At 43.8% G+C, this 23,100-nt stretch overlaps 3 protein-coding genes across 4 annotated transcripts; 2 read left to right on the plus strand and 1 right to left on the minus strand.

The window, feature by feature from the left end:
• Positions 1-904: 904 nt before the first annotated feature.
• Positions 905-8,221, plus strand: mcm3 (minichromosome maintenance complex component 3). The gene is made up of 17 exons (XM_085372599.1): positions 905-979; positions 1,223-1,335; positions 2,244-2,452; positions 2,556-2,686; positions 2,776-3,014; positions 4,458-4,566; positions 4,650-4,803; positions 5,177-5,308; positions 5,787-5,995; positions 6,084-6,258; positions 6,339-6,465; positions 6,548-6,698; positions 6,930-7,070; positions 7,155-7,255; positions 7,351-7,424; positions 7,818-7,911; positions 8,023-8,221. Exons 1-17 carry the CDS (start codon positions 905-907, stop codon positions 8,219-8,221), a joined length of 2,433 nt encoding a protein of 810 aa, XP_085228725.1.
• A 4,147-nt stretch (positions 8,222-12,368) lies between these two features.
• il17a/f3 (interleukin 17a/f3) lies at positions 12,369-15,081 on the plus strand. Its single transcript, XM_085373092.1, has 4 exons — positions 12,369-12,377; positions 12,703-12,908; positions 12,998-13,141; positions 14,958-15,081. Exons 1-4 carry the CDS (start codon positions 12,369-12,371, stop codon positions 15,079-15,081), a joined length of 483 nt encoding a protein of 160 aa, XP_085229218.1.
• Positions 15,082-17,751: 2,670 nt separating this feature from the next.
• stmn4 (stathmin-like 4) lies at positions 17,752-22,004 on the minus strand. 2 transcript variants are annotated; one of them, XM_085371932.1, is made up of 5 exons: positions 21,992-22,004; positions 21,675-21,761; positions 19,935-20,140; positions 19,123-19,314; positions 17,752-17,811 (listed from the first exon to the last, which is right to left on the minus strand). In XM_085371932.1, the coding sequence occupies exons 1-5, from the start codon at positions 22,002-22,004 to the stop codon at positions 17,752-17,754; spliced, it is 558 nt and encodes a 185-aa protein (XP_085228058.1). The 2 variants fall into 2 exon arrangements, with proteins under 2 accessions (XP_085228058.1, XP_085228057.1); XM_085371931.1 differs by having other exon boundaries at positions 21,675-21,770.
• Positions 22,005-23,100: the final 1,096 nt, after the last annotated feature.

Below are 23,100 nucleotides of genomic sequence, written 5' to 3' on the forward strand. Positions count from 1 at the left end.
ACAAAAGCAAGATATTAAAAAAAAAAAACAGTTTTATTGATTAAAATCACACTATATCAGATTCATATCGGTATCGGCCGATATCCAAATTTATGATATCGGTATCGGACATAAAAAAGTGGTATCGTGCCATCTCTAATTGGAACTAATGAATTTTTCCAAAATGTAAACTCCAGATCATGAAAATCATCAAGTTCCTTGAAGTCTATAATGTTTGGTCAAAGCACAGATGTCCACATAAAAATAAAAAATAAAATACTGAAAATAGTATATTACTATTTATTATTATAGTACACAGTATGTATGCAAGTTATTATTGTTCATTTTCAGTCTTATTTTATATGAAAACTTTTAATTAAATGCAGATTGTCTGAAATGATGCTTAATGTTTATCAGTGGAAGAGTAAAATGTAACTTTAATTTGAAAGAACACATGCATGCTCCATTTGTCGTTCTTCTTCTTAAAAGTCTTGCTATGTTTTCTTATTACTGTTTATATATTTGACACTAACAGCTTTCTCTTAAAAGCTTCAAATAAATGCAAAAGTCCCACTAAAAAATGTAAACATGTGTCTATGTCGCCATCTGCTGGGCAAACATGAAAAAATCATTTTGTTCATTTTTAACAGCCTGCCACTTCCTGATGGGTTTTCGCGGGAGTTTCTCAGGGGGGCGGAGTCACGTGGTAACACGAGGCCCGCATTGGACAGTTGCACGTTTACCCGCCGACTATGTAAAGCGGTGCGTGCCGAATTGACCAATCGCGTGTCACGCTGAGCTCGCGGGCGGCACGTAGTGGCGCGAAAACCCTTCAGTTGTGCGGCTTGACTGGAGCGGAGCACTCGGAGCGGAAGGCTGTGCGGCATTTTACCGACTTTTCAGTAACAATAACAAAGCGCGCATAATGGCAACCGACGTGGGAGATGACCGGGAGATGAGGGAGGCTCAGAGGGACTACCTGGACTTTCTGGACGACGACGTAAGTCTGTTTTTTTAAATTCGCTTAAAGTCTTTGTTTGGAGCTCAGATGACAAACCATGCGGTCACAACAAAAGAGCTGTAATTTTGTATATTACAGAAAAAAATAATGCTGCTGTCAGATTGCAGATATTAGGTATAAAAAGTGTGCTTTCAAAGTTGATGTTTTTCAGTCATGCTCGTAATTTTAGTCGCTAAGCGACGTCATCAAACGTGTGCCCGTTTCTTCTGTGCATACCTGCAGCAAGACCAGGGCATCTATCAGAGCAAAGTCCGGGACATGATCAGCGAGAATAAGGCTCGGCTCATCGTCAACATCAACGACCTGAGGAGACGCAACGAGGCCCGAGCTGCAAAGTAAGACAGGAAAACTGGCTGATGCCGCACACGAAGCTGTGCTGGGCCGCACACGCAGGACTGCTTGACCCCCCCATGCTTACCTTATTGCTTAAGATACTTACACAAACCTACTGCTCCGATACAGAGAGCAGTGTTACTGAGTTATTACCACGAAAAGGTTTTGAAATGTCTCCCTACAACATTGTGAGGTCCCTACAAAGTGTTATGTTGAATGGTTCCATTAATCTTTACTGTTTTTTAAAAAATAAATATTTAGACGGAAACGCATGCTCAGTTTTTCTCTTCCTGCTTAGGCTTACTTAGAAACTCGACAGGTTTCAAACTCACACAGACTGTATGTAAAGATGGCTGTAGCCATCACCCAGGCTCAGACTGAGCTTCACTTATCTTGTTTTGAAACTTGTTATAAGGAGCGAAGGCTGAATCTGGCTGGAAAAACTGAGGGATGCTCAGAGACTGGTGACCTCTTAGACACACATCCAGGTTAATTCAGCCTTTGATGGGACCATGATTTACAAAATGATCATGATTTTGTGCTCAGTATAACTTGAAACAAGCAGCAGGGAAGTGTATACTGAAGTCAAAGTGCTGTTTGCCATACAGTTCAATACTAAGAAACTTTATTTCTGAGACCTGAAGGATCAACGCCCCCTACTGGCCAGCAGAAAGAATACAGGTTTAACGCAGCTTTACTTTGTCCAAAACCAGACTTGATTCATACACATTCTTCTTCCTGTTGTCGAACCTTTGAGCTCGACTCCTGTTTCCATACTGAGTAAGTAAAAAAAAAATCTGTGTGAAGCTGCACTTTGGGTGGAAAACTCGACTTGTGTTTCTCAGGATGTCATAGCCCTTGAAAACACGCGAAAAGCCTTGATAATAAAATCCATGGTTTGACTTTGCAGACTGATGAACAATGCCTTTGAAGAGCTGCTGGCCTTCCAGCGGGCCCTGAAGGACCTGGTGGCCTCTGTTGACGGCACCTACGCTAAGCAGTACGAGGAGTTCTTCATCGGCCTGGAGGGGAGCTTTGGATCCAAGCATGTCTCCCCCCGAACGCTCACCTCCCGACTGCTGGGCAGCATGGTTTGTGTGGAGGGCATCATTACAAAGTGTGAGTATATTGTCTTTATTTATTCGTGTAATCTTTAAGTGTTACAAAGTCTGTATCAAAGTGTGTGGAATGCCAATGCCTCCTGTTTGCTTCGTCCCTGTAGGTTCCCTCGTCCGTCCCAAAGTAGTGCGCAGCGTTCACTACTGTCCAGCCACTAAGAAGACGATGGAGAGGAAGTACACGGACCTGACCTCCCTGGATGCCTTCCCCTCCAGTGCCATTTACCCCACCAAGGTAAATGCGCCTCATTCTCTGTAGACTTGGGTGTGACTGCTGTCTTTATACTTACGCATTTATCTTGTGTCCTGTTTGACTCGAAATAGGACGAAGAGAACAATCCTCTGGAGACGGAGTTTGGGCTGTCCATCTACAAGGACCACCAAACCATCACAGTGCAGGAGATGCCTGAGAAAGCTCCTGCTGGCCAACTTCCGCGCTCTGTGGACATCATTTTGGACAACGACCTGGTGGATGCAGTCAAACCAGGAGACCGGGTGCAGGTGGTTGGGACGTACCGCTGTCTGCCTGGCAAGAAGGGAGGATTCACCTCTGGCACGTTCAGGTCAGCTGGAATAAAATGCTAACTGGGGTTTAACGGGTTTACCTCACTTGCCTACCATTTGTCTTCTAACTAAAGATGGACCGATCCGATATTACGTGTCGGTCCAATACTGACCTAAGTGACTGGATCGGATATCGGAGAGAAATAAAAAATGTAATTCGATCCATTAAATATCAAACAAGCACCTCACAAAACTTGCAACGCGCCGTAACTCGGCTCATAACCGTAGCACGTCGCAGCAGTATGCATCATGTGATAGAGCGGCTGTGGCGTGCGAGACCTGTCGGTGGTCTGGATAGCATTTGGAGCTTCGCTAGCAACCCGGCATTTCATCTCCGAGCAAGTGATCCCAGAGAGAAGTAAAGCAAGTGTGTAAGTCCATCTCTGAATGTTTGTAAAGCATTCGCATGTTAAGCTTAACAAGCGATATATGGAGCGACTGCCTCTCTCCCTCTCCTGCTGCTACTTCAATCATGAAACTGATCAATGATCAGCTGATCGTCTCTCTTGTTTGTTTTTGACCCACTTTGCACCAGAAAGAGGAAACCAGCAGCTGAGCAACAGCAGCACGTTTAAGCTTGATAAGCTGTTGTTAGAATTTATTTAATCTTACTTTCTACTCGAGGATCTTTTTCTACGTAGCTGACGCTGGTAACTGTGCAGGGGCGGATCTAGCAAAGTTTAGCCAGGGGGGCCGATAGGGCATGAACAGGGAGAAGGGGGCACAAAGACATACTTTTCTTTCTTATTCTCATTTAAAATGTTGAGCTTTTAATAATTATCTGAATCTTACACCCAAAGTTTTAATCTGATGTAAAATGTATAAAGTCCATTATTGTATATAGTAACTATTAAGTCTAATATACTCTAGTAAGCTATAGTACTTTTTCCTTTGGGAACCATCTGTGCAGTTCTGTTGAAGAAAGATGTTGAATCTATTTAATATTTCTTGAAAAATAATTTAATTCTGTGCATTTTTTTTTTCACACTGCGTCAAATTAAAGTTGATTACATCGATTAAGCATCATGAGGTGGAGGGTGAGGGGTGGTTCCCTTTTTTCTTTTTTGCTGGGAGTTTGCAGCCCTATTAGTCAGGTTGCTTAATATTTCTGCTAAGTACTCTTTAAAACACCAGAATAGGAGGATGTTGCAGGTTTGAGTTTATCAGATTGATCAGTGTTGCTGAACTATGAAATGTTTTGGGTGCAGTGTATTTTTTGCATACAGGTATAACAGAATAGCTTTAGTGTTTTGTTTTTTTAAACTTGAGTATGAACTTATACAAAATGCAGCAAGATATTAAAAAACAGTTTTATTGATTAAAAACACACTATATCGGATTCATATCGGTATCGGCAGATATCCAAATTTATGATATCGGACATAAAAAAGTGGTATCGTGCCATCTCTGCTTCTAACCCCTCCCTTCTCTTTAACTCAAAGGACCATCATGATCGCCTGCCACATCAAACAAATGACCAAGGAGGTGTCGCCGTGCTTTACTGCTGACGACGTGGCCAAAATCAGGAACTTCAGTCAGACTCGTTCCAAAGTGAGTCATCTCGCTGCCTTCTCACACGTGGAGGCGTAATCCTAAATGTGAAACTAAACCCTTTAAATCTTCGTCCTTTGTAGGATGTGTTCGATCAGCTCGCTCGTTCCTTGGCTCCCAGTATCCACGGCCACGAGTACATCAAGAAGGCCATCCTCTGCATGTTGCTGGGAGGCGTGGAGAAGGTCCTCGAGAACGGCTCGCGAATCAGAGGAGACATCAACATCCTGCTCATCGGTATGAGGGCGTCGTCCTAGCTCTTGGAGTTGTAGCTCTCGAGTGTGGAAGAGTGAGAGCGTTGCTTTAAGTCAGGACTCACTTTCATGGTGACTCAGATTGTTCTAAATTTCTGGCTACAAGCTTTACATTCATGGACACAAGGCAGAGGTAAACCTCACGAATGCAGCACTGAACAATAAAATGTGTTTGTGCCATAAATCAGTATCTGTGAGAGAGACACCAGTGAAAAGGGACCTACACTTGTTCCTTGTGCTGCACCACAGGGAACGGCTACCTGAACGACTGTGCTGACAAGCTCAAGGACTCACACGTGGACATGATGGTGGTTCAGTTCTGATGGGGGGGTTAATGGTGTGTTCGTGTTTCCCAGGCGACCCATCGGTGGCCAAATCCCAGCTCCTGCGTTACGTTCTCCACACAGCACCCCGAGCTATACCCACGACTGGACGAGGTTCATCTGGTGTGGGTCTGACCGCCGCCGTCACCACGGACCAGGAGACGGGTAACGAATGTCCCCCGAATTTGTTTAGCCTAAACAAGTGAAGGACCTCTGTGTGACTGCAGCCAGCATGGCTACGCTGCAGCGAGCCTCCACCGTGTCAGGTCTCACTGTAGTCAGAAAGCGTTTGACATCTTTGCTTCGTGTCGCCTGTTGTAGCGACGATGGATGCGGCACGAGCAATGTGCTGTTAGCTAACTGTTGGTCTCTGCTAGCATGAGCTAGAAACATGAGACAGAAACGGGGATCAATTCATTTAAAAACATTAACTGGTATTAAAGCCTCCCGCTGGGTCTGCTAACGCCGGCTGCTTGTTGATTTGAGTGGACTCAGTTGTCACTGATGTATTTGAAGGTTAGAATAAAGGTGTTAAAACACGTACGCCACGTGATCGGTCTGTTCAAACGTCGGCATTCAAGTGTTACACACCTGCTGTAAGTGCATTTCTTCCTGCTCAATACCAACATTTGTCCTCCGCCAGGCGAGCGTCGTCTAGAGGCTGGGGCCATGGTGCTGGCTGACCGCGGCGTGGTGTGCATCGACGAGTTCGACAAGATGTCCGACATGGACCGCACAGCCATCCACGAGGTGATGGAGCAGGGCCGCGTCACAATCGCCAAGGCCGGTATCCACGCCCGTCTCAATGCCCGCTGCTCCGTACTGGCTGCTGCCAACCCCGTCTACGGCCGAGTGCGTGACCACACCCACATCTGTCTCTGCCTGCTAGTTGATTTTGGACGAGACCTTTAAAGAAAACTCTGCTTGTCCCTTTCTGCAGTACGATCAGTATAAAACCCCCATGGACAACATCGGCCTCCAGGATTCGCTGCTGTCGCGTTTTGACCTCCTCTTCATCATGCTGGATCAGATGGACCCCGAGCAGGATCGCGAGATCTCGGACCACGTGCTCAGGATGCACCGCTACCGTGACCCCCGCGAACAGGAGGGAGCCGGTACGTCACTCGTAATAGGACGGCGAGATGAGACCGTTTTTGTCCGATTATTAAAACAACAAACGCGTTGTGTGTTTCAGCCATGGCTTTGGGCGGGACCGTAGACGTCCTGGCGACAGACGATCCAGACGCTGCGGTCGAGGAGCACGAGGAGCTGCAGATCTACGAGAAGCACAACAACCTGCTGCACGGAAGCAAGAGGAAGAGGTCTGAGAGCACAAGCGTGCCTTTGTCTCCTGTGTTGATAACGTGCGACTGCAACAGAATAGAAACGTTTGCTTTGTTTCAGGGATAAAATTGTGAGTAAGGAGTTCATGAGGAAGTACATCCACATCGCCAAGGCTGTGACTCCTGTGCTCACAGAGGAGGCGGCCAATCACATCGCAGAGGAGTACTCGAGGCTGAGGAGTCAGGAACAGCTGGGCGCCGATCTGGCCAGGGTGAGCGTGAGCCGACAAATCTCATGTGACGTAGTAAAACCTGATGGTTTCCCAGACTGAAATGTTCACGGGAGTCCTGAAGTTTGAGAAAGTGGAGGCAGCTTGTTTGCACATCTGAAATGTTCCGGGTTGCTTGAGAAGCTGCTGTTTGTGTTCTGGTTAAACCCACTGAGATGCAGATGTGCCCTGATGTGTCAGGACCCGAGTGCTAATCCTCATTCCTCTCCACAGACCTCTCCGGTGACGGCCCGGACTCTGGAGACTCTGATCCGTCTGTCCACGGCACACGCCAAGGCCCGCATGAGCAAAGCCGTGGAGCTGCAGGACTCGGAGGTCGCAGTGGAGCTCGTCCAGTTTGCCTACTTTAAAAAGGTCGGCGTTGTTTCTGCGTCCTGAGCTGAGAGGTCGAGGACCTCTGCCGTTCAAATTTATTCATATTGTTTTTTCTCTCTACAGGTTTTGGAGAAGGAGAAGAAACGTTCACGACAGGAGCACGACTCTGATTCGGAGGAGGAGGAGATGCCCACGCAGCGTTCACAGCGAGCTGTGAGGAAGAGGTAGTGACACATGAACCCAGCCCCCCATGTGATAAACAGCTTTTTTTTAAAAAAATGGTGCCTTTGCTTCAGCACTGATGCTTTGTGTCCTGCAGGGGGCGACGTGGCTCTCAGGGCAGTGAGCCCTACAGTCCGTACGACTTCAGTGAAGACCAGGAAGTCCCTGAGAGTGAGCATCATGTGTTGTCACGCCACAGTGTAGTCGGTCGCCTCTTTGGTGCTACAGACCAAATGAACTTTCACATCATCCATAATAAAGTTGCCAACATTACTGTCAGTACTAGTATGTTCCTGTTCACTGCACTGAGCTAGAAAAGCAGGTTTAATATACTTTTTTTTTTTAAATTTGACTCTTATAAAATAGCAAATTTGGCTCATGTATATTTACATTACATTTTAAAAAGGCAAAGTCAGTATCGCTGCCGTGTAATAAAACAATATCATTATGAATTTGCATCACTGTAGGGAAAAGTCTTTGAGCGTGTAGTTCTGCATGGTTCAGGTTTAAGCAGGCTTCATGTTAGGTTCTGCATCAGGTCTCACTTTGGTGTTTGTTCTTCAGTTCAGGCCGGCACCCCGAAACCAGCCAAGCCCAGAGAGGACGAGCCCATGGATGCCTCGCTGCAGGCTGGAGATGCTGAGCTGTCTGCAGAGAGGTGTGTGTGCGTGCGTGTGCGTGCGCGTGCGTGCGTGTGTGTGCGTGCGTGCGCGTGTGTGCGCCTTTATTTTGAAATGTCACGGCTTCTTTCCTGTCTTTCCTCCCCCAGGCTGAAGGAGTTCAAGTCGTCGCTGTTCGCCATGTTCCAGTCTGCTCACGCTCAGTCGGTGAAGATGAGCGCGCTGATGGATGACATCAACAAGGAGCGTCAGAATACGTTTGCAGAGGCCGAGGTGCGTGGCGCTTTGGCCCGCATGCAGGATGACAACCAAGTCATGGTGGCTGATGACATCATCTTCCTCATTTGAGACAGAAATAAAATTACTTGGACTTTTAAGAAGCCGTGGATCATAGCGCCCCCCGGCGTTCATCGGACACGTCATCTGTCGCCTCATCGCGTTTGCTTTGGTTTCAGCAGCTCGGCTCTGCAAACTGGGATGAAGATAAAGTCGTATTACTTCCTGCACTTGTTTCAGTTCAGTGGTGGAAACGTTGCCTTAGAGCGTCTTTGGTCACTGCTCCCGGCGCTCTAAGGTTTTTACCTGCGTTTGTCTCTTCTGGGCTTGTATATAGTTGACACGTGTTGTTAAATAACTGTTGTGAAATATAAAAAAATAATAAAATGTCATTGGTGTGAAAAAAGGCTCTTGATTTAAGACTGAAAGCGCCGTACCTGTGCACACACGTGGGGGAAGTGGCTGCATGTGTGGTGCTGGTAATCTCTCCTGCAGGTACACAAGTGTTTACAAGAAGCATTTTAAAATCCCCGATCAATCCACACCTCGGTGTGTGTGGGTGGCAGCTCCCACGGTCGACACAGACCTCAGAACTGTTTAGGAAGTCGGCGTTCAACCTCACCCTTCTCACTTTTTCATTCTGGTTATGTGCTGGTGTCAGTTTCTCAGGTTTGCCAAAGGTCAGATGTGGCAGCGCCTCACAATCACTGCTCTGAGAATAAACTGAACTGCGGCTGCGATCGTGCTGAAGATAAGAGTGTGAACTCGACCCGCCTCAGCAACAGCGTTTCGTTTCTCTGCCACCATCCAGGACGCGGGGCCTTGAGGTCTGAACTCCTACGCCCGATTCAGCCCGTGACGTGTCAGTCGCCGTCGTTCCTCGCAGCTGCAGCCACAGTTCGATCGTAACAAATATTATTTTAAATGGGGCGATTATTCAGTACCGGGTTTGGCATCTTATATTGTCCTGGTCTACTCTGAGTATTTCCACACAGAAAATAAAAGTACAGGTGAAATGAAACTGTAAAGCTAATCGGAGCATGTTTGGTGTGCAGACCACAGGCTGCAAAGAGCAGATTTGGGTGCTGTTTGCAAAAACCCCAAAGATCGAAGCAGAGAAATCTTTATTAACACGAATATGGTGTTAATGTTTCTTCTTTGTAGTTTGAGAAAAAGGAAACGCGTGCAGCATTTTGTATGAGCACATTTCTTACTCCTGTGTGAAATATCGTGTTTGGGACGTTGTCTGCACGACACAGATGTGTGACCGTGTTTTACACACAGCTGCAGACGCTCGCCGTTTTACCTCTGACCTTATCTCCTCGTACATCGCGCTTTGGATCAAACCTCCATACGACCTGTCGCCCAGTTTTTGTGTAATTTGGCGAAGCTCAGCTTCTTCCTTTCTCAAGAACGGCTTCGTGCGAGCCTCCACCCCACTGAGAGCATTTCTGAGCAGCTGAAGGATGTTTTGCTGGTGTCTCTCCTGTTAAGGACGTGACTTTAGGATACTTCTCATTTCTACAAGGACTGGATTAAACATAAAATCAGCCAATGAGAAAAGAGTTTTTTGAAAGACCTTCAGAAATAGAAAATATAAATACATTAGGGCTGAAGACTTTGTTTTACAGTACTGTAAATGACTTTGCAGTGTCATTCTTATAAATCTGATATCAAATCATTTATATATAAACTTTACGTGTATCAGCTTTGTGGTTATGGTAAACCCAGCGCCTCATTTCACATAAAAAGCGTGGGATTCATTAGTTGACCTCATTGACGTGTTTTCAGTTTCCATTGCACGAGTCCATCAGCGGCTCAGCGCTGCTCTGTAATTCCCTTTAACTCACTTTTTTTACCCTAGCTTTCAGAGCCATACTTGTGAAAGAAGCCATATCAATAAATAATCTTGAACTTGGGAATAATTATGCTGTTTGACTGTTACATAACCCGCCATAACTGAGAAATACATTTGGCTGCTGTGTCTGAGTAAGAAAGTGATGCTTGTTCAAAGAACATAACAATACAAAAAGAAATAATCTGTTCATCCTAAATCCACTGAGACTTGAATCAGGTCTTTTATGGTGAGTGTGAGGCTGTTAACACTGTGGCACTCGTTTGTTTCAACCTGATTTACACCAACTCCCATGTAAATGGGAGCGCGTGCTTCCCTTTAACTCCCCGCTCTGTGGTTACATTATTAAAATAGAACATTTTAAAATTGTTTGTTTATATGGAAAAACGGCTACACTCGCCGACTGCACCATAAAGTGAACAGCCTGGCCATAACTTCACTTCAGTTGATATCTCTCTAAAACACTGTGTTTGGGACACTCAGGCTTTGGTTCATTTTTAAAGGTTTGAAACATTAGAGAACTCAGCTTGGCTTTAATTGAAAAGTTTGACACAATGGGATAATAATTAAGTTGTTATTTTTTTCATAGTGTGTCAGTTGAGAAAGCAAGTGTCCGTCTGGTGTGTCCGCTGTAAATATAAGCTAGTTAGCTTTGTTTAGCTTAGCTTGGCTTGTTTTAAAGACTGGAAATGGGAAAGTCCTCAAGTTAATCCAGCTAAAGAAGTTTACAGCACATTAAAACACACAGCCTACCTCAACATGGACTGTTTATACTTAATGTACAAATGAAACAATCAGAATGTCAGTTTTGGCAGATTTGAACTGCCATAGCTTGCCATAGCTTTATGCTAGGCTATGGTAAGCTAACTATTCCTCTTTAATTAATGAATATCAAGTAGTATCAAAAACTCTCAACAATTCTTAAATTGGTACGACAGCCAATAAATGGACTTTATAGATATGGCGTTCCTGGGCCTGCGCTCTCCTGGAGATCTTGGTTTTGGGATCTGCGGGAGCCGCTCGCCTACTTTGGGGCCACTGCACCGAGGCCTCCAGTTACCACGCAGACCACTGCTGCCTTCACCCTCGGTCCTTCTCCAGCTTCTCGTGTTCATTCTTCCCGATGTTGCTATCAGTTGGTGTTGCTACATCTATCACTAGAGCTGTTTGTCCGTCTGTATCTGGAAGTCCAACGGGATCTTAGCTCGGCCATTCTCAGTCAGAAAGAAACTTCTTTATTTAAAAATGAAGTTTTTTAAAACCCATGTTTGATTGTTGAGTTTCTATAGTACTGTTGGTTTGCCTGATTTTAGATGGCTTTGTGCTTTTACCTGAGCTATCTGGGCCAAACTGGGGCTTCTAAAAGCACTTTACATGAAAGCTAAAGAGCTTGGAAAGAAAGCTTCTTCGGTGTTCTTCAGAAACCATTTCTCCTAACTTCACTATATATGTTACACAAGGAGAGAAGATGTTATCACATGGCTTGCATTTAAGAAGTATGTTGATTCATTACCAGAAGCTGTGTCAGCATTTCCTTGACCTACATTGTTTAGAGTGAGTTTGTGCGTAGGTGTAGTTACTAGCGTACCATTTTCTATGTTTCAGAAAAAACAGAAAAAGTTGATGCAGTTCAGCTTAATTTGTTTGTTCCTGTTTGTTTCTTAAAGTGATAAAAGTTACAACTTGATGTGAGTCGAGATAATCAGAGCTCTGCGGATGTGCACACACACACACACACACACACACACACACACACACACACACACACACAGAGTAATTGTCACTATTTCACTTTGCTTTTTGATAAACGAAATTCCTTGCAACTGCATTTGAACACCCGTATCACATTTTACACCTTGAATTTGACTTTCACATCAATCCCTGCTAATTTTGTTTGTTGCTGAACATTTCCCCCGATGAAACTGTGAAGCAGATTATAATTTTCCCAACAACTTCAAAACGACGGAGGGGTGCAGGACAGCTTCCACACCTTTGTCTGACACCTTCTGAAAGTGTCAACATTGAACGTTTGTGCAGGGCAATTATACTTTCTGTAGCAGGTCAAAATGGGGTCAAATGAAAAAAAACCCCCAAAGACCTTAAGAGTTTTGAAGATTTCATAGTAAATATGCTACATGATACAATCACACATAACACGCACAGTTAGTCGGCACGGAAACAAAACTCTTTTCGAATATCAGCCGCGTTTCTTCAGAATCGGTGACAGTCAGAGCGGAAATGCATCTCACATGTTGCCAGCACACCAACTCAGTGTGCCGGCGTATAACCGCTGCTCGACTGCAGACGTTACAGGATACCACAGGAGGGCTTCACAGTTACGCTGGGCTTTGAGGCAACACAGTCATGCTGCTGGTGAGTCGAGCTGCTTTATCCTTAACTTTTATCGGTGATTATTAAATTAGAGCCACTTTTAGACAATGTAATGTAAAAAAGTAGCACATTTGATTTCTGAACACTTATTTCATGACGCTGTCCCAAAATCAGGATGCCGACATTTTCCCTAATCTGTAACGCACGGCAGTGATTAAAAACAAAATGCCTTTTGGATTTATTCACTGATTATCCAGCCAACTAGGAACTGGCAGCAGTCGTAAAGTTCTATTTTCTTTGCTCACATGTGTTCTAGCTGATGAAGCACTTTGACACGCTGTGGCCTGCGCGCTCTTGTCTTGCTTAGGTGTTGAGAGCTTTGCTGGTCCTGAGTTTGGCTCCCCTGCTGCACGGCGCCAGGAAAAGCCAGTCGGTCTCAGCAAAGCTGGGGCCCAGAGCTGGACTGAAGGGCAACAGTGTGAGGTTGGTTATAGATCCTTCAGTGCTGCCGCACTTCACCGCAAAATCTCCCTCAAGCATCGCCAACATGTCTCTGTCACCGTGGACGTACATGTAAGACCCTGCTGTTATTCATCTATGTTTCACTGGGCCATGTTAATCTTTAGGTTACAGTGTTTTTTCTCTGACCCATCCGTCCGCAGTGACTCGTCCGTGGACTCTCGTTTGCCCAAGCATATCTCAAACGCCCAGTGCCTCACCACTGGCTGTCTGAGTCCACAGGGGGGAGGGGAGGATAGAGGCCTGGAGGCTAAACCCATCAAGTACGAAGTTCTGGTCCTCCACAGGTGAGCTGCTGTGGAAAATACTCGCTTTGCACTTGGTTTTGTTTTCATCAGAACAGCTAGAATTGCTCTTGTGTTCAGTTTCAGTTCATTTGCAGACAGCCCTGATAATAGAAAGAATCCAGATTGAAGCTCGTTGAGCACAAAGTACATAAAGAGACAACAGCCACAGAAATGTAGGAGCTCAGTGCAGGGATACAGTTTTCACCATCATCATCGGTGAAAGCTGTTCTACCAACGGAGCGCAGTCACAGACAAACACGGCGCTGGCGCTTGTTGGACATTTCTCTCCGTACTTCACGTCCTGATATGACTGCGCAGGTCTCAAACAGGAAGAAGCAGCAGGTCTTTCCACTTAACCTAGAAAACAGGAGCCGCTGGGTGTTTCCATGCCGATGCCGACTGACCACATTTTCTTCCTCACAATTTCTTTCTTAATATTTTAAACTTTTTAAAATCATCAGCTAAATTCAAAAACTGTAGATACGTTACAAAGTGTATCCAATGTTTTTCAATTAGTGTGCGGTGATCACTCGGACTTTAGTTTTCAAAGAAAGGACTCGTTTTGTTTCAAATGTTATTCGTTTGTTGTTCAATAAATTCTGTGGTTAGTTTGTTTGTCACAATGTGATGCGCAACATTTAGCTTTGAGGGTTTTTTCTCTCCAAAACTTTGTCATGAGTGGCATTAAAAATATTTTTTTACTATTTAGTACTAAACGTTACTTTTAAAAAATACTTTACATTACAGTATTTACAATATTTAATAATTTATACTACTACTACTAATAATAATAAATTAATACCCTGTCATTAGCCCTTTGGTATTTTTCCTTTACTTTTACTAAGTTTACTTTTTAATTAAACTATTTTTAAAACTATTTTTTAGTATTTTAATACACTTTGTGTGGATATGAACTGAAATATAAATCATTTTGAATCTAGTCTTCAAAGAAATCCCAAAGAGCTGCTTGTGTTGATCTGGACGTCGCGTTTTCAGTCGGACGTTTCGTCGCTCATCCAACTTCCTCAGAACAGAATCCACATTTTGGGATTTCCTTGCCTGGATAAGCATCAACACGTCTTTAAAGATTGTTTTCTCACACGTTTGTCACTCGGACCTCTTCCCAAACATCAGCGAATGAATGTGGGCGTCTGGTAGCTGAATAATGTTGAGGGTTTTTTGTTTGTTTTTTTAAAGTTTTGTATTTAGATCAACTATATTCCTCAATTTTCCAAAAGATCCATCAAATGAGTCTGCAGTCACCAGGTATCACTGTTTGATAAACACAGTTTTAGAGGGTCCACGAGTGGGCGACGTGGATTCTTCAGCCTAATCTGTAACGTTGTGATCAGGGCCGTCCCATTTTGTGCTTTTGTCATCAAATATAGCTCCATATCACCCGGGCTGTTTGGCACTGTTGTCATGCTGCAGAACCAATCAGATCCATCCTTTGTGGCAATCTGTGATAAAAACACAAACATCCTGAAAAACCGCAGTGCAGGTTGTGTACAGTAATGTGTTAGTTAGCAGGTCAAAGGCATTTCTATAGAAGCAGAACCACAGTATACATACAGATGTACGTTCTGGTTTTTCACTGTTGTTTCCCATATAAACCACATTCAAGACAAAACAAAGATGTTTAGAAAGTCGTTGCATAGCTTGCAGCCTTTGCAAAATACGTGTAACTGAATTAAACTGAGAGCCTTCATTTCATTTATCTCCCCCACATTATATAAAGCCCCTTCAAACACAGTGCTCTCGAAGGGGCTGTAACCTTTCAGTTATATATTTACAACTCTTTCCTGCATCACCACAGGGTCCTCAAACCGTCTAAGAAAAAAGGGAGGAAGGCGAGGAAGCAGTACATCTTCACACTGGGGACAGAGGTGATCACAGCTGGCTGTACCTGTGTGAGGCCCACTGTCATACCTCAGGGGTAGGAAGGCGACGACTTGTGATGAACGCATTTCTTTCAGCACGCTGTTTTTACCCTGTACTAACCTGCATTCTGCAAGTTTGCTTTAAGTTATAACAGGTTCAGATATGAAAGTAAAATGTGTAACATGAAAGAGTCATTTTTGACCTGTGTGATGTTTTAGTGCTTGCGTTTCCCCGTCTTAGCTGTTAGCAGTAGGGCTTGCTTTGTGACTCTGATAGCTTTAAACAGCTGCAAAGTGTGTGTCTGCCCCCTTGTGGTCGCGAGGGCTTTATTGTAACTTTAATCAGAGATGGTAGACGAAAGAATGTGAGCCTTGAATTGTTGTTGACATTATTTGTACATGATAAATAATATTAATTTTGTGGATATGTGTCTTTTTTATATTTGTTCCTATTTTATTCCTAATTCGGTATTTTGCTTTTTACATTTTATACGAACAATTTTCATTTCATTGTAAACATTATAATTCATAATTAAAAATGTGTATCTTTAACATCTGAATCAGCTGTGACACAAATAATAAACTCAGGTCAAATTATCTTTATGTTAATAAATGCATTTCACAGTATTTTTAATGACAGCATTATTTTTTGTTGGTCGCTCCTTTTTTTGTAAAATATTATAGACTCACATACATGTAACTTTCATTTTAAGCTAAATATTAATTGACTATAGTGGCACTCGATGTCCATCTGCAAGCTGCCTTGCAACCCACCTTCATCCCAGCTCATCCTTTCTGCAAGTAAGTGCTTATGCAATACCCCCAGCCCCTGGGAGACACCTTTGACTGCTTTTTCCCTTGTAGGTAGCAGCTTATCTCTGCCTGCCCCAAACTATGATGTAGTTTTAGTCATAATTTAAGCACCTAAACTCATTTAGGGTCAGTCTATTTTTTGCCAGCTGAAGATTATCGAATACTAAATCTGAAGTTGATTCAGTCGACTAAAATATAAATACATAAAAGTTTGTGTTTTTACCGAGAGTTGCTCTACACGTTTTACAAAGTGTCTTATTTTCTTTGACATCAGTTGCGAGATGTGTCCACTCTTTGCTTTCTCCTTGGCATCGACATTTTTTATGCTTTTTCAGGAGAAACATAGAGCATGAGAGCTAGTTGTACTTCCACCTCCGTTTCCTAGGGACTGAATGGTGTGCGTGGTAAACTTTGCTACACGAGGAGCTTACTTCTGATTGGATCACTTCCAAACTCCTCCCACCTTTCTACATGACTTGATTTGATTCGATTGAATCTCGTCTCTCCAGAATTTTCTCATCTCATTTTTATTCCGGGACAAAGTCTCGGCACATTTCATCCTAGTTTTTCTACAGATTGCATGCAGTTGCAAACTGATAGCAGACTGAATGTCTTATGGCCATTTTATCACCACCCTGGTGAACCAACGTCGCTTTGCAAGTTGAATACACAGAGTGGCAATCATTGTGATTGTGCTGTGATATCCCAGCTACCAGTGTTTGTCTGTCACGGAAATCAGTGTCAAAAATATCACCATCAAATCTGAAAATTATGAGAAAGTTCGAGTTCAGCCAAGCTGCTTTTATTGATCATGCCAAATAGGTACAATCAACCCAGCCTTGAAGATATACAGCAACACACAGTTACAGCAAGTACAAAGCCCATGTACGACTCCCCCGTTACAGCGCAAACATTTGAGACACTTCAATCAAATCAGCATGACCAAACCACTTAAGCACATTTGATCCCCATTTTAATGTTTTAGGTTGGAATTGCTGTGAAAACCATAAACAATCAGAGACACCAAAGCAAGTCGGTCAGATCACAAATCGACCCACCGAAGCCAGAAATACGTCCAAACTGTGAACTGCAGTCAGTCACTGTTTCACCTCCTCGTAATGTGAATGTTTTTACTGTATATGTTCACTGCTCTTCTGGTATGAATACCGTGTGTGCTTTGACTTGTGCTTAATGAAATAAGAGTGCAATCAGTGCTCTAACTCTAAGAGACTCAAATGCATGTCACTGATCTACGACTACACTACAGCTAAAGTCCCCCCCAGTTATTTGTTTCATATTCATAAAGCATTAGTGAGATTCACAGACAAACCCCAGACGGAGTGAAAGAAACAGTGAGAAGTATGAGCATGTGGACCGAGATCACTTTGTGTTTTCATATTTAAAGCTGGTCCTGTGTATTTAATGAATCCTGGTTTTCAGTGGAGTGGAGTTGGTTATGGCTGAGTGAGGCTCTGAAACTACTGTGTCCAGTCTGAATAAAGCACATCACAGATTTTCAGGTTTTATGAGGTAATGATCACATACTTAGTCTAATTGGAGAGAAACTGCGTCTCTGGCTGTGCCAAACTGGAAGCGTTGCCAAGAAAAAACACAGCTTCACTAAAATCATCTCCTGATGCTGAACACAGAAAACAGGAGCTCTAATTCCTTTTTTTTACTCAGTCATGATTGGATGGCTGTTCCTCTTTAAAAAACATTAGCGCCGACGTCCCCCCCCCCCACCCTCCCACGTTCCTTTAGAAAAAAGAGAAATTTTAACATCAAGAGTGGCTAAACTTTATACAGCTTGCTCAGAATCATCGCAGCATACATCAAATATGAAAACCAAAATCTGCCCTAGTTGCTGTTGAGTTCTTCTTTTAATGCACTGTTTTCCCCCTTTTTATTTTTTTTCGTCTACCGGCAGGCCTCCTCCTTCATCTCCTTGTTCTTCCTCACTTCCTCTGCATGTTTGTCCTGCCAGACACAGAAACATGAGTGCCATTATCATTTAGGAAGATATTTTCATTAATGAAGGAGACGCCGGCGTAAAGGTTTGAATGAGAGCGAGTGGGGAAGAACTGAAAAAACTTTATTTCATTGCACTAATATTCATGGTTGCTGATCAGGTTTGTGAGCAGTGCCAAACCAGAAGAGAAAGTTCAGCTGAAGCTTCGCTTCATTTACACTCAAAAAACTCGTGTTTAGCTCTCAGTGTGTGTTTGACGTTTTGCTCAATATGTCTCTCATGTCTGTAACTTTGTAGCTGAAACAGTAAAAACATGAACTTGTTGATGTTCACTCTGTGTTAGACTAAAACAAGTTGCCTGGCAACAAGTTTGGGTTCAGAAATAACACACGAGACAGTAAAGAGTCGTTTTCACAGTCTGCGATACACATGGACAAATATCAGTGTAACTTCATCTGAAGCTATTAGCTGGCTGTGAGAAAATATAAAACTGCTGCCCTCTAACTTCAAAGCTTGCATAAATCCTTTTTTGCAAGAGAAAAAGAAGAAAAACATTCAAAAGTCAAATTTAAAAGACAGTTTGCAATAATGTAGCAAACCTCCCCACAGACTCCCACGTTTAACTGTCCAACTACGCTGCACCAAACAGCAGGTTTACAGCCCAGTACAAAAACGGTCCCTGCCATATTAACTCTACGGTGGGTCAGGCTCATCCATCTGGATACAGATCAGGCTTAAGGTTAAGGGCGTGGCTATTTCTGATTGACAGGTGTGCAGGGAGCTGATTCCTGTCTGCAAAAGCAAAGTAAAAAGGAGTTTCTACGTTATCCCAGGATATCATGAAGACTGGATGAAAAGAGAAGCAGCAGAGTTTGTCTCTCCAAAGTTAAACGTGTTCTGTTTGAACAAAGACACATAAACGACCTTTTCATGCTGCTTTATTTTACTAAAGTCAAAGATGGGCCAGATTGCCTCCATAGTTAAAGCACAAATACATGTGCATATATAAAACATATGGTTGGCCTGGTATCGTAAAAGTAACATTAATATGACATTTGTGACAATGCTGTCGAACTACTACATGTCATATGTTACACTGACACATCAGCACCACAAAAACCTTGCTCAGCATTATCAGCACTGGATTTTTACCTAACCCCCCCAAACAAAAATAATGGTCCCACGTGGGAGATGAACCCTGGTGTTCTGTGGCTGTCTGCTGTGTGAGAAACCACACAAAGCAATGATTGTTTGAGATCAGTTTGCAGACCTCCCCTCTAACGGTCGGGAGGCTCGGGGCTTAATCGTGGCCACGTTACCTTCTCCTGCAGCCTCTCCAGCATGGCTGCCAGCAGAGCCTCCCTGTTCTCCTTGTTGGCCTCCATCTTCTGCTCCAGCTTCTCCTTGGCGTTCTTGATGAAGTTGTTGTTCTCCTCAAAAGCTTTCTGGATCACCTCGCGCTCATGCTCTCTCTTCTCCGCCAGGTGCTTCAGCAGCTCCGCCTCCTGGCACTGGAGGAAGATGGAGAAGTGAAGGCAGCTGCTCATCCTTTACACAATACTCAGACTGCAGGTGATAAGCAGGCTGTTTGCAGTTTTCACCTATTTCAACAAAGTTCAACTGTCAAACATGTTCTAGTTGAAGGGTGCAGACACAAACTGAAATGTGTGCGGTTGTCAGCACCTGTAATCTTTGTCCTCAGGTGGGCCAAACCTCATAACTAATACATTAGATCACTGTGAGCCAGTAAAGCCAAAGAAATTGGAATTGCCTCGTTTCCAGAGAGCGCTCTTCCATCTCTAACAATCTTTTCACTCTCCTCACCTTTCCCCTGTTTGTCTCTTGCCCTCGCTCCATCATCCTCTCTGATGGATGAATATGAATCATTGTCTTTGTGTCCTCACAGGATTGTCTCTGCTCTTTCATCTGCCTCTTTTCATCTCCCCCAGCTCAGTTCCTTCTTTCCGTTCACTCCAATACTCCCTCCCACTTCCCCTTCATTCATTTTAAGCCTATTTCCGTCTCTCCAATAAATCACACAAAGAGTGCTAACAGATGTTTAACAATGGCTGAACGAGCCACAAACAGCGGATGTTTTCTGGCGGTTCAGATGACGCGCCCGCTCCCTCACCTTTCGCCTCTCCTCAGCCGCCTCTAACTTCTTCTGGATCTCCTCCAGGGATGGGTCGCGGCGCTGCGGCATGGAGGCATTGAGTTCAGGCAAGCCATCAAAAGACGGGGGCTTGAGGATGACCTCGAAGGCCTGGCCCGATGCGCGTTTGTTCAGCTCGATAACTTCTACGTCTTTGATGACGCACCAGGCCAAGTCCACTGCATCTGTGTTGGTGGATAGCAGCATTTACTGTCAGAGCTGAATCCATGACCTCATCTTTGTTTGTCTTTAACATCGCCATCATGTTATATTTTAAAACATGGAAACACGTTCAGAGAAAAGAACAAGAACAAAAAGATCTTGAGTCTATTCTGTGTACTGGAGGATGGCTGAACGATAGCAGCAGGGTTGTTTTTGCTTCTTTTAAATATATATATCTATTTAAATAAACAAACACAAACCCTTCCTCACAGGCAAGCCAGCGTTTTGTTCATCTCCATGATTCAACTGAAGCTGGACTAATGTGCTGTATCTCGAGGTTAGAGAGACCAGTCGTCTATAATGAGATCCCTGTAAACAGACCGACTGAACTCACTTTATTTAATAAGAAATGTCAACGTGTGCTTTAAAACCGAATCAAGCTAAATGTCTGAGTATTTATACAGTTTCATACATATTAGGGGGTTAATCAGTAATTTTTTTGCATTTAAAATCAGTTCGGTCTTTTCACAGATCTTTAATGGTTTGGAAGGCAGTTAAATCATAGCTGGATGTTTAGAGTTGGTGCCATAAATAGAGGAATGTGTCTTTATGATTACACAATGAGATGCTGCTATAAACATAAATCAAATATTCCTGGGACGGAGCCTCGGGGAACTTTGTAATAAGGAGGAAAGAGGCCTGGATGCTGAATGATCACTGACTGTGCTCAAAACTCAAACTTTCACGTTTGTAAAAGTATGACGTGGTCAGCTGCACCAAACACATTTAAAATCAATAAAGAGATTATAAAGGTTCCTTGTGTACCAAGAAGTATCCAAGATCTATCGCTTAAATAGCAGCAAACACATTTTATTGTCACTATGCACACGTACAAAGAGCTGGATAAGAAAGAAGGATGGGGTTCAAACCCACGCGTGCAGAGCACAGTGGATGAGCAGTCCGTCGCCTTGGCCACTCGGACACCTCGTCTGACAGCTGGAGCAATGCTGGAGCATAAACTTAGGCTGAAATGCAAAATGTCAATGATTTGGAGAGTCTGGTTTACTTTGAGATCGAATGTTTTACTTTAGTCAGAGATCTGGAGGAAGAACACAGAAAGTGTTTCACTCTGTAGAAATGACGCCAAGACCGAAATATAAGTTATATGTTCAGAATTTAGTTGCAGTTTGCAGTCACTCCTGATCTGTTATAACTTTAAAAAGATTCTAATTTAGATAGAGGGAAACAAAACTGCTTCTTGCTCACTTTTAGCTCCAAAGGTGATTATTTAGAAAGACCCAGAATTAGGACAAAAGGATCAGCGTGCGTCAGCACTGACTGTGGGCCTGGGTTTACTGCAGATCTAATGAGACATCTGTGGATGAGATGTTCTTGTGTTTGTCTGTAGTTGCTGAAGTTGCTGGTTTTAGACAGACAGGAAGAGAGGAGCTGAAGTTTGAGGAGCATCAAACTTCAGCCACAGAGACTGCTGTCGGTCTTTTATAAGCGACTGTACCCCTAATAAACACCAGTGCTCGTGCAAAGGAGATTTTTTACCTTCTGCCTTGTAGGTCGGGTTTTCTGCAGTGCGTGGGTTCAGGCATGAGCAGAACAGAGACACCAGGGGGAGCTCTTTGACCTTCTCTTTATAGGCTGAGGACACACACAGAAGATCAAGCTGAATCATGAGCACGCAGTCGAGGACTGACGACGTAAGTCATGCTCGTTATGTCATACCAGCGGACATAATAACGACACGCTGCACGACACAAATACTGCATGCTCATATTTGAACAGATCGGTCGCAGTATAGTGTTTAAAGCAGAGGAGCAGGGCGTGTGAGGTGAACGGGTTTGTGCTGCGACTGCATTTACCTGCCAGAGTCATGGTCTCACTGCAAATGTTACTCTCCAGGGACGCTGAAGATCCTCCTCACTCTGTCAGAGAGCTGTGCAGGGACAGAGACAGAGAGCACTGAATGCAGGAGCATCGAGGGCACAATCTGAGAAGGAAGAAGCTGAGGAGACAACAGCGTGAGCCAAAAGTGTAGAGCAGCCAAGTCATGATTATTGGACTCATGCAAAGCTGTTCTAGCAGAGTCAGAATAAAAAGATAAAGGCGGAGCGTAATGCAAAAATCCCACCTGAGAATAAACTTTAAATTAAAGCTCACATTATCAGATCAGAGCTCTTCAGACAAAAACTATTCTGGGTAAAGATCTCTGACCTTCTCAACAACAGTTACCTGACATGTAGAAAAAAGTCAGAGTCAGTCGGGTGTTCCTGCACTTTAAATGTTGTTTTTTCACCATTAAAAATGGAAAAAAATAAAGTAAAATGTTCATCAAACAGCAGAATGAAGCTCTGCTGTTCTAGTTCGTCTCAGGCTACTAAACTGTTTCTTTTGTTTGTGTGTGTTGAGAAACTTTCCTGGGGTGGCTGTAGCTCAGGTGGCAGAGCAGGTCAGCCACTAACCAGAAGGTCGGTGGTTCGATCCCAGGCTGCCTCCAGGCTGCATGCCAAATATCCTTGGGCAAGATGACGTTGCCTACTGGTGGTGGTCAGAGGGCCCGGTGGCGCCAGTGTCCGGCAGCCTCGCCTCTGTCAGTGCGCCCCAGGGTGGCTGTGGCTACAATGTAGCTGCCATCACCAGTGTGTGTGTGTGTGGATGACTGAATGTAGTGTAAAGGTCCTTAGGGACTGAGTAAAGTGCTATACAAATGCAGGCCATTTACCATCTATCAGATACAGTAAATGTGCAGAAAGTCGAACATCCAGCTGAAGAAGCTGCAAGTCAAGCATATTTTTCGAGGCGTGGCAGAGAAGCTGCTGCAAACCTTCTACAGACCTTTAAAACACCGCCTTTGCCTAACAAATTCAATAATTCATAATTCAACAATAATTCTGTTTTTCAATGAATTTGGCAACTGAAAAAAAGCAGATTGCACCGAGGCACAAAGGCAGCAGAGTAGAACCACCTGCCG

This window comes from Diplotaxodon limnothrissa, linkage group LG15 (assembly GCF_057381915.1).
Source record: "Diplotaxodon limnothrissa isolate DT_005_m linkage group LG15, D_limnothrissa_male_GT1.1, whole genome shotgun sequence".
Taxonomy (NCBI): domain Eukaryota; kingdom Metazoa; phylum Chordata; class Actinopteri; order Cichliformes; family Cichlidae; genus Diplotaxodon; species Diplotaxodon limnothrissa.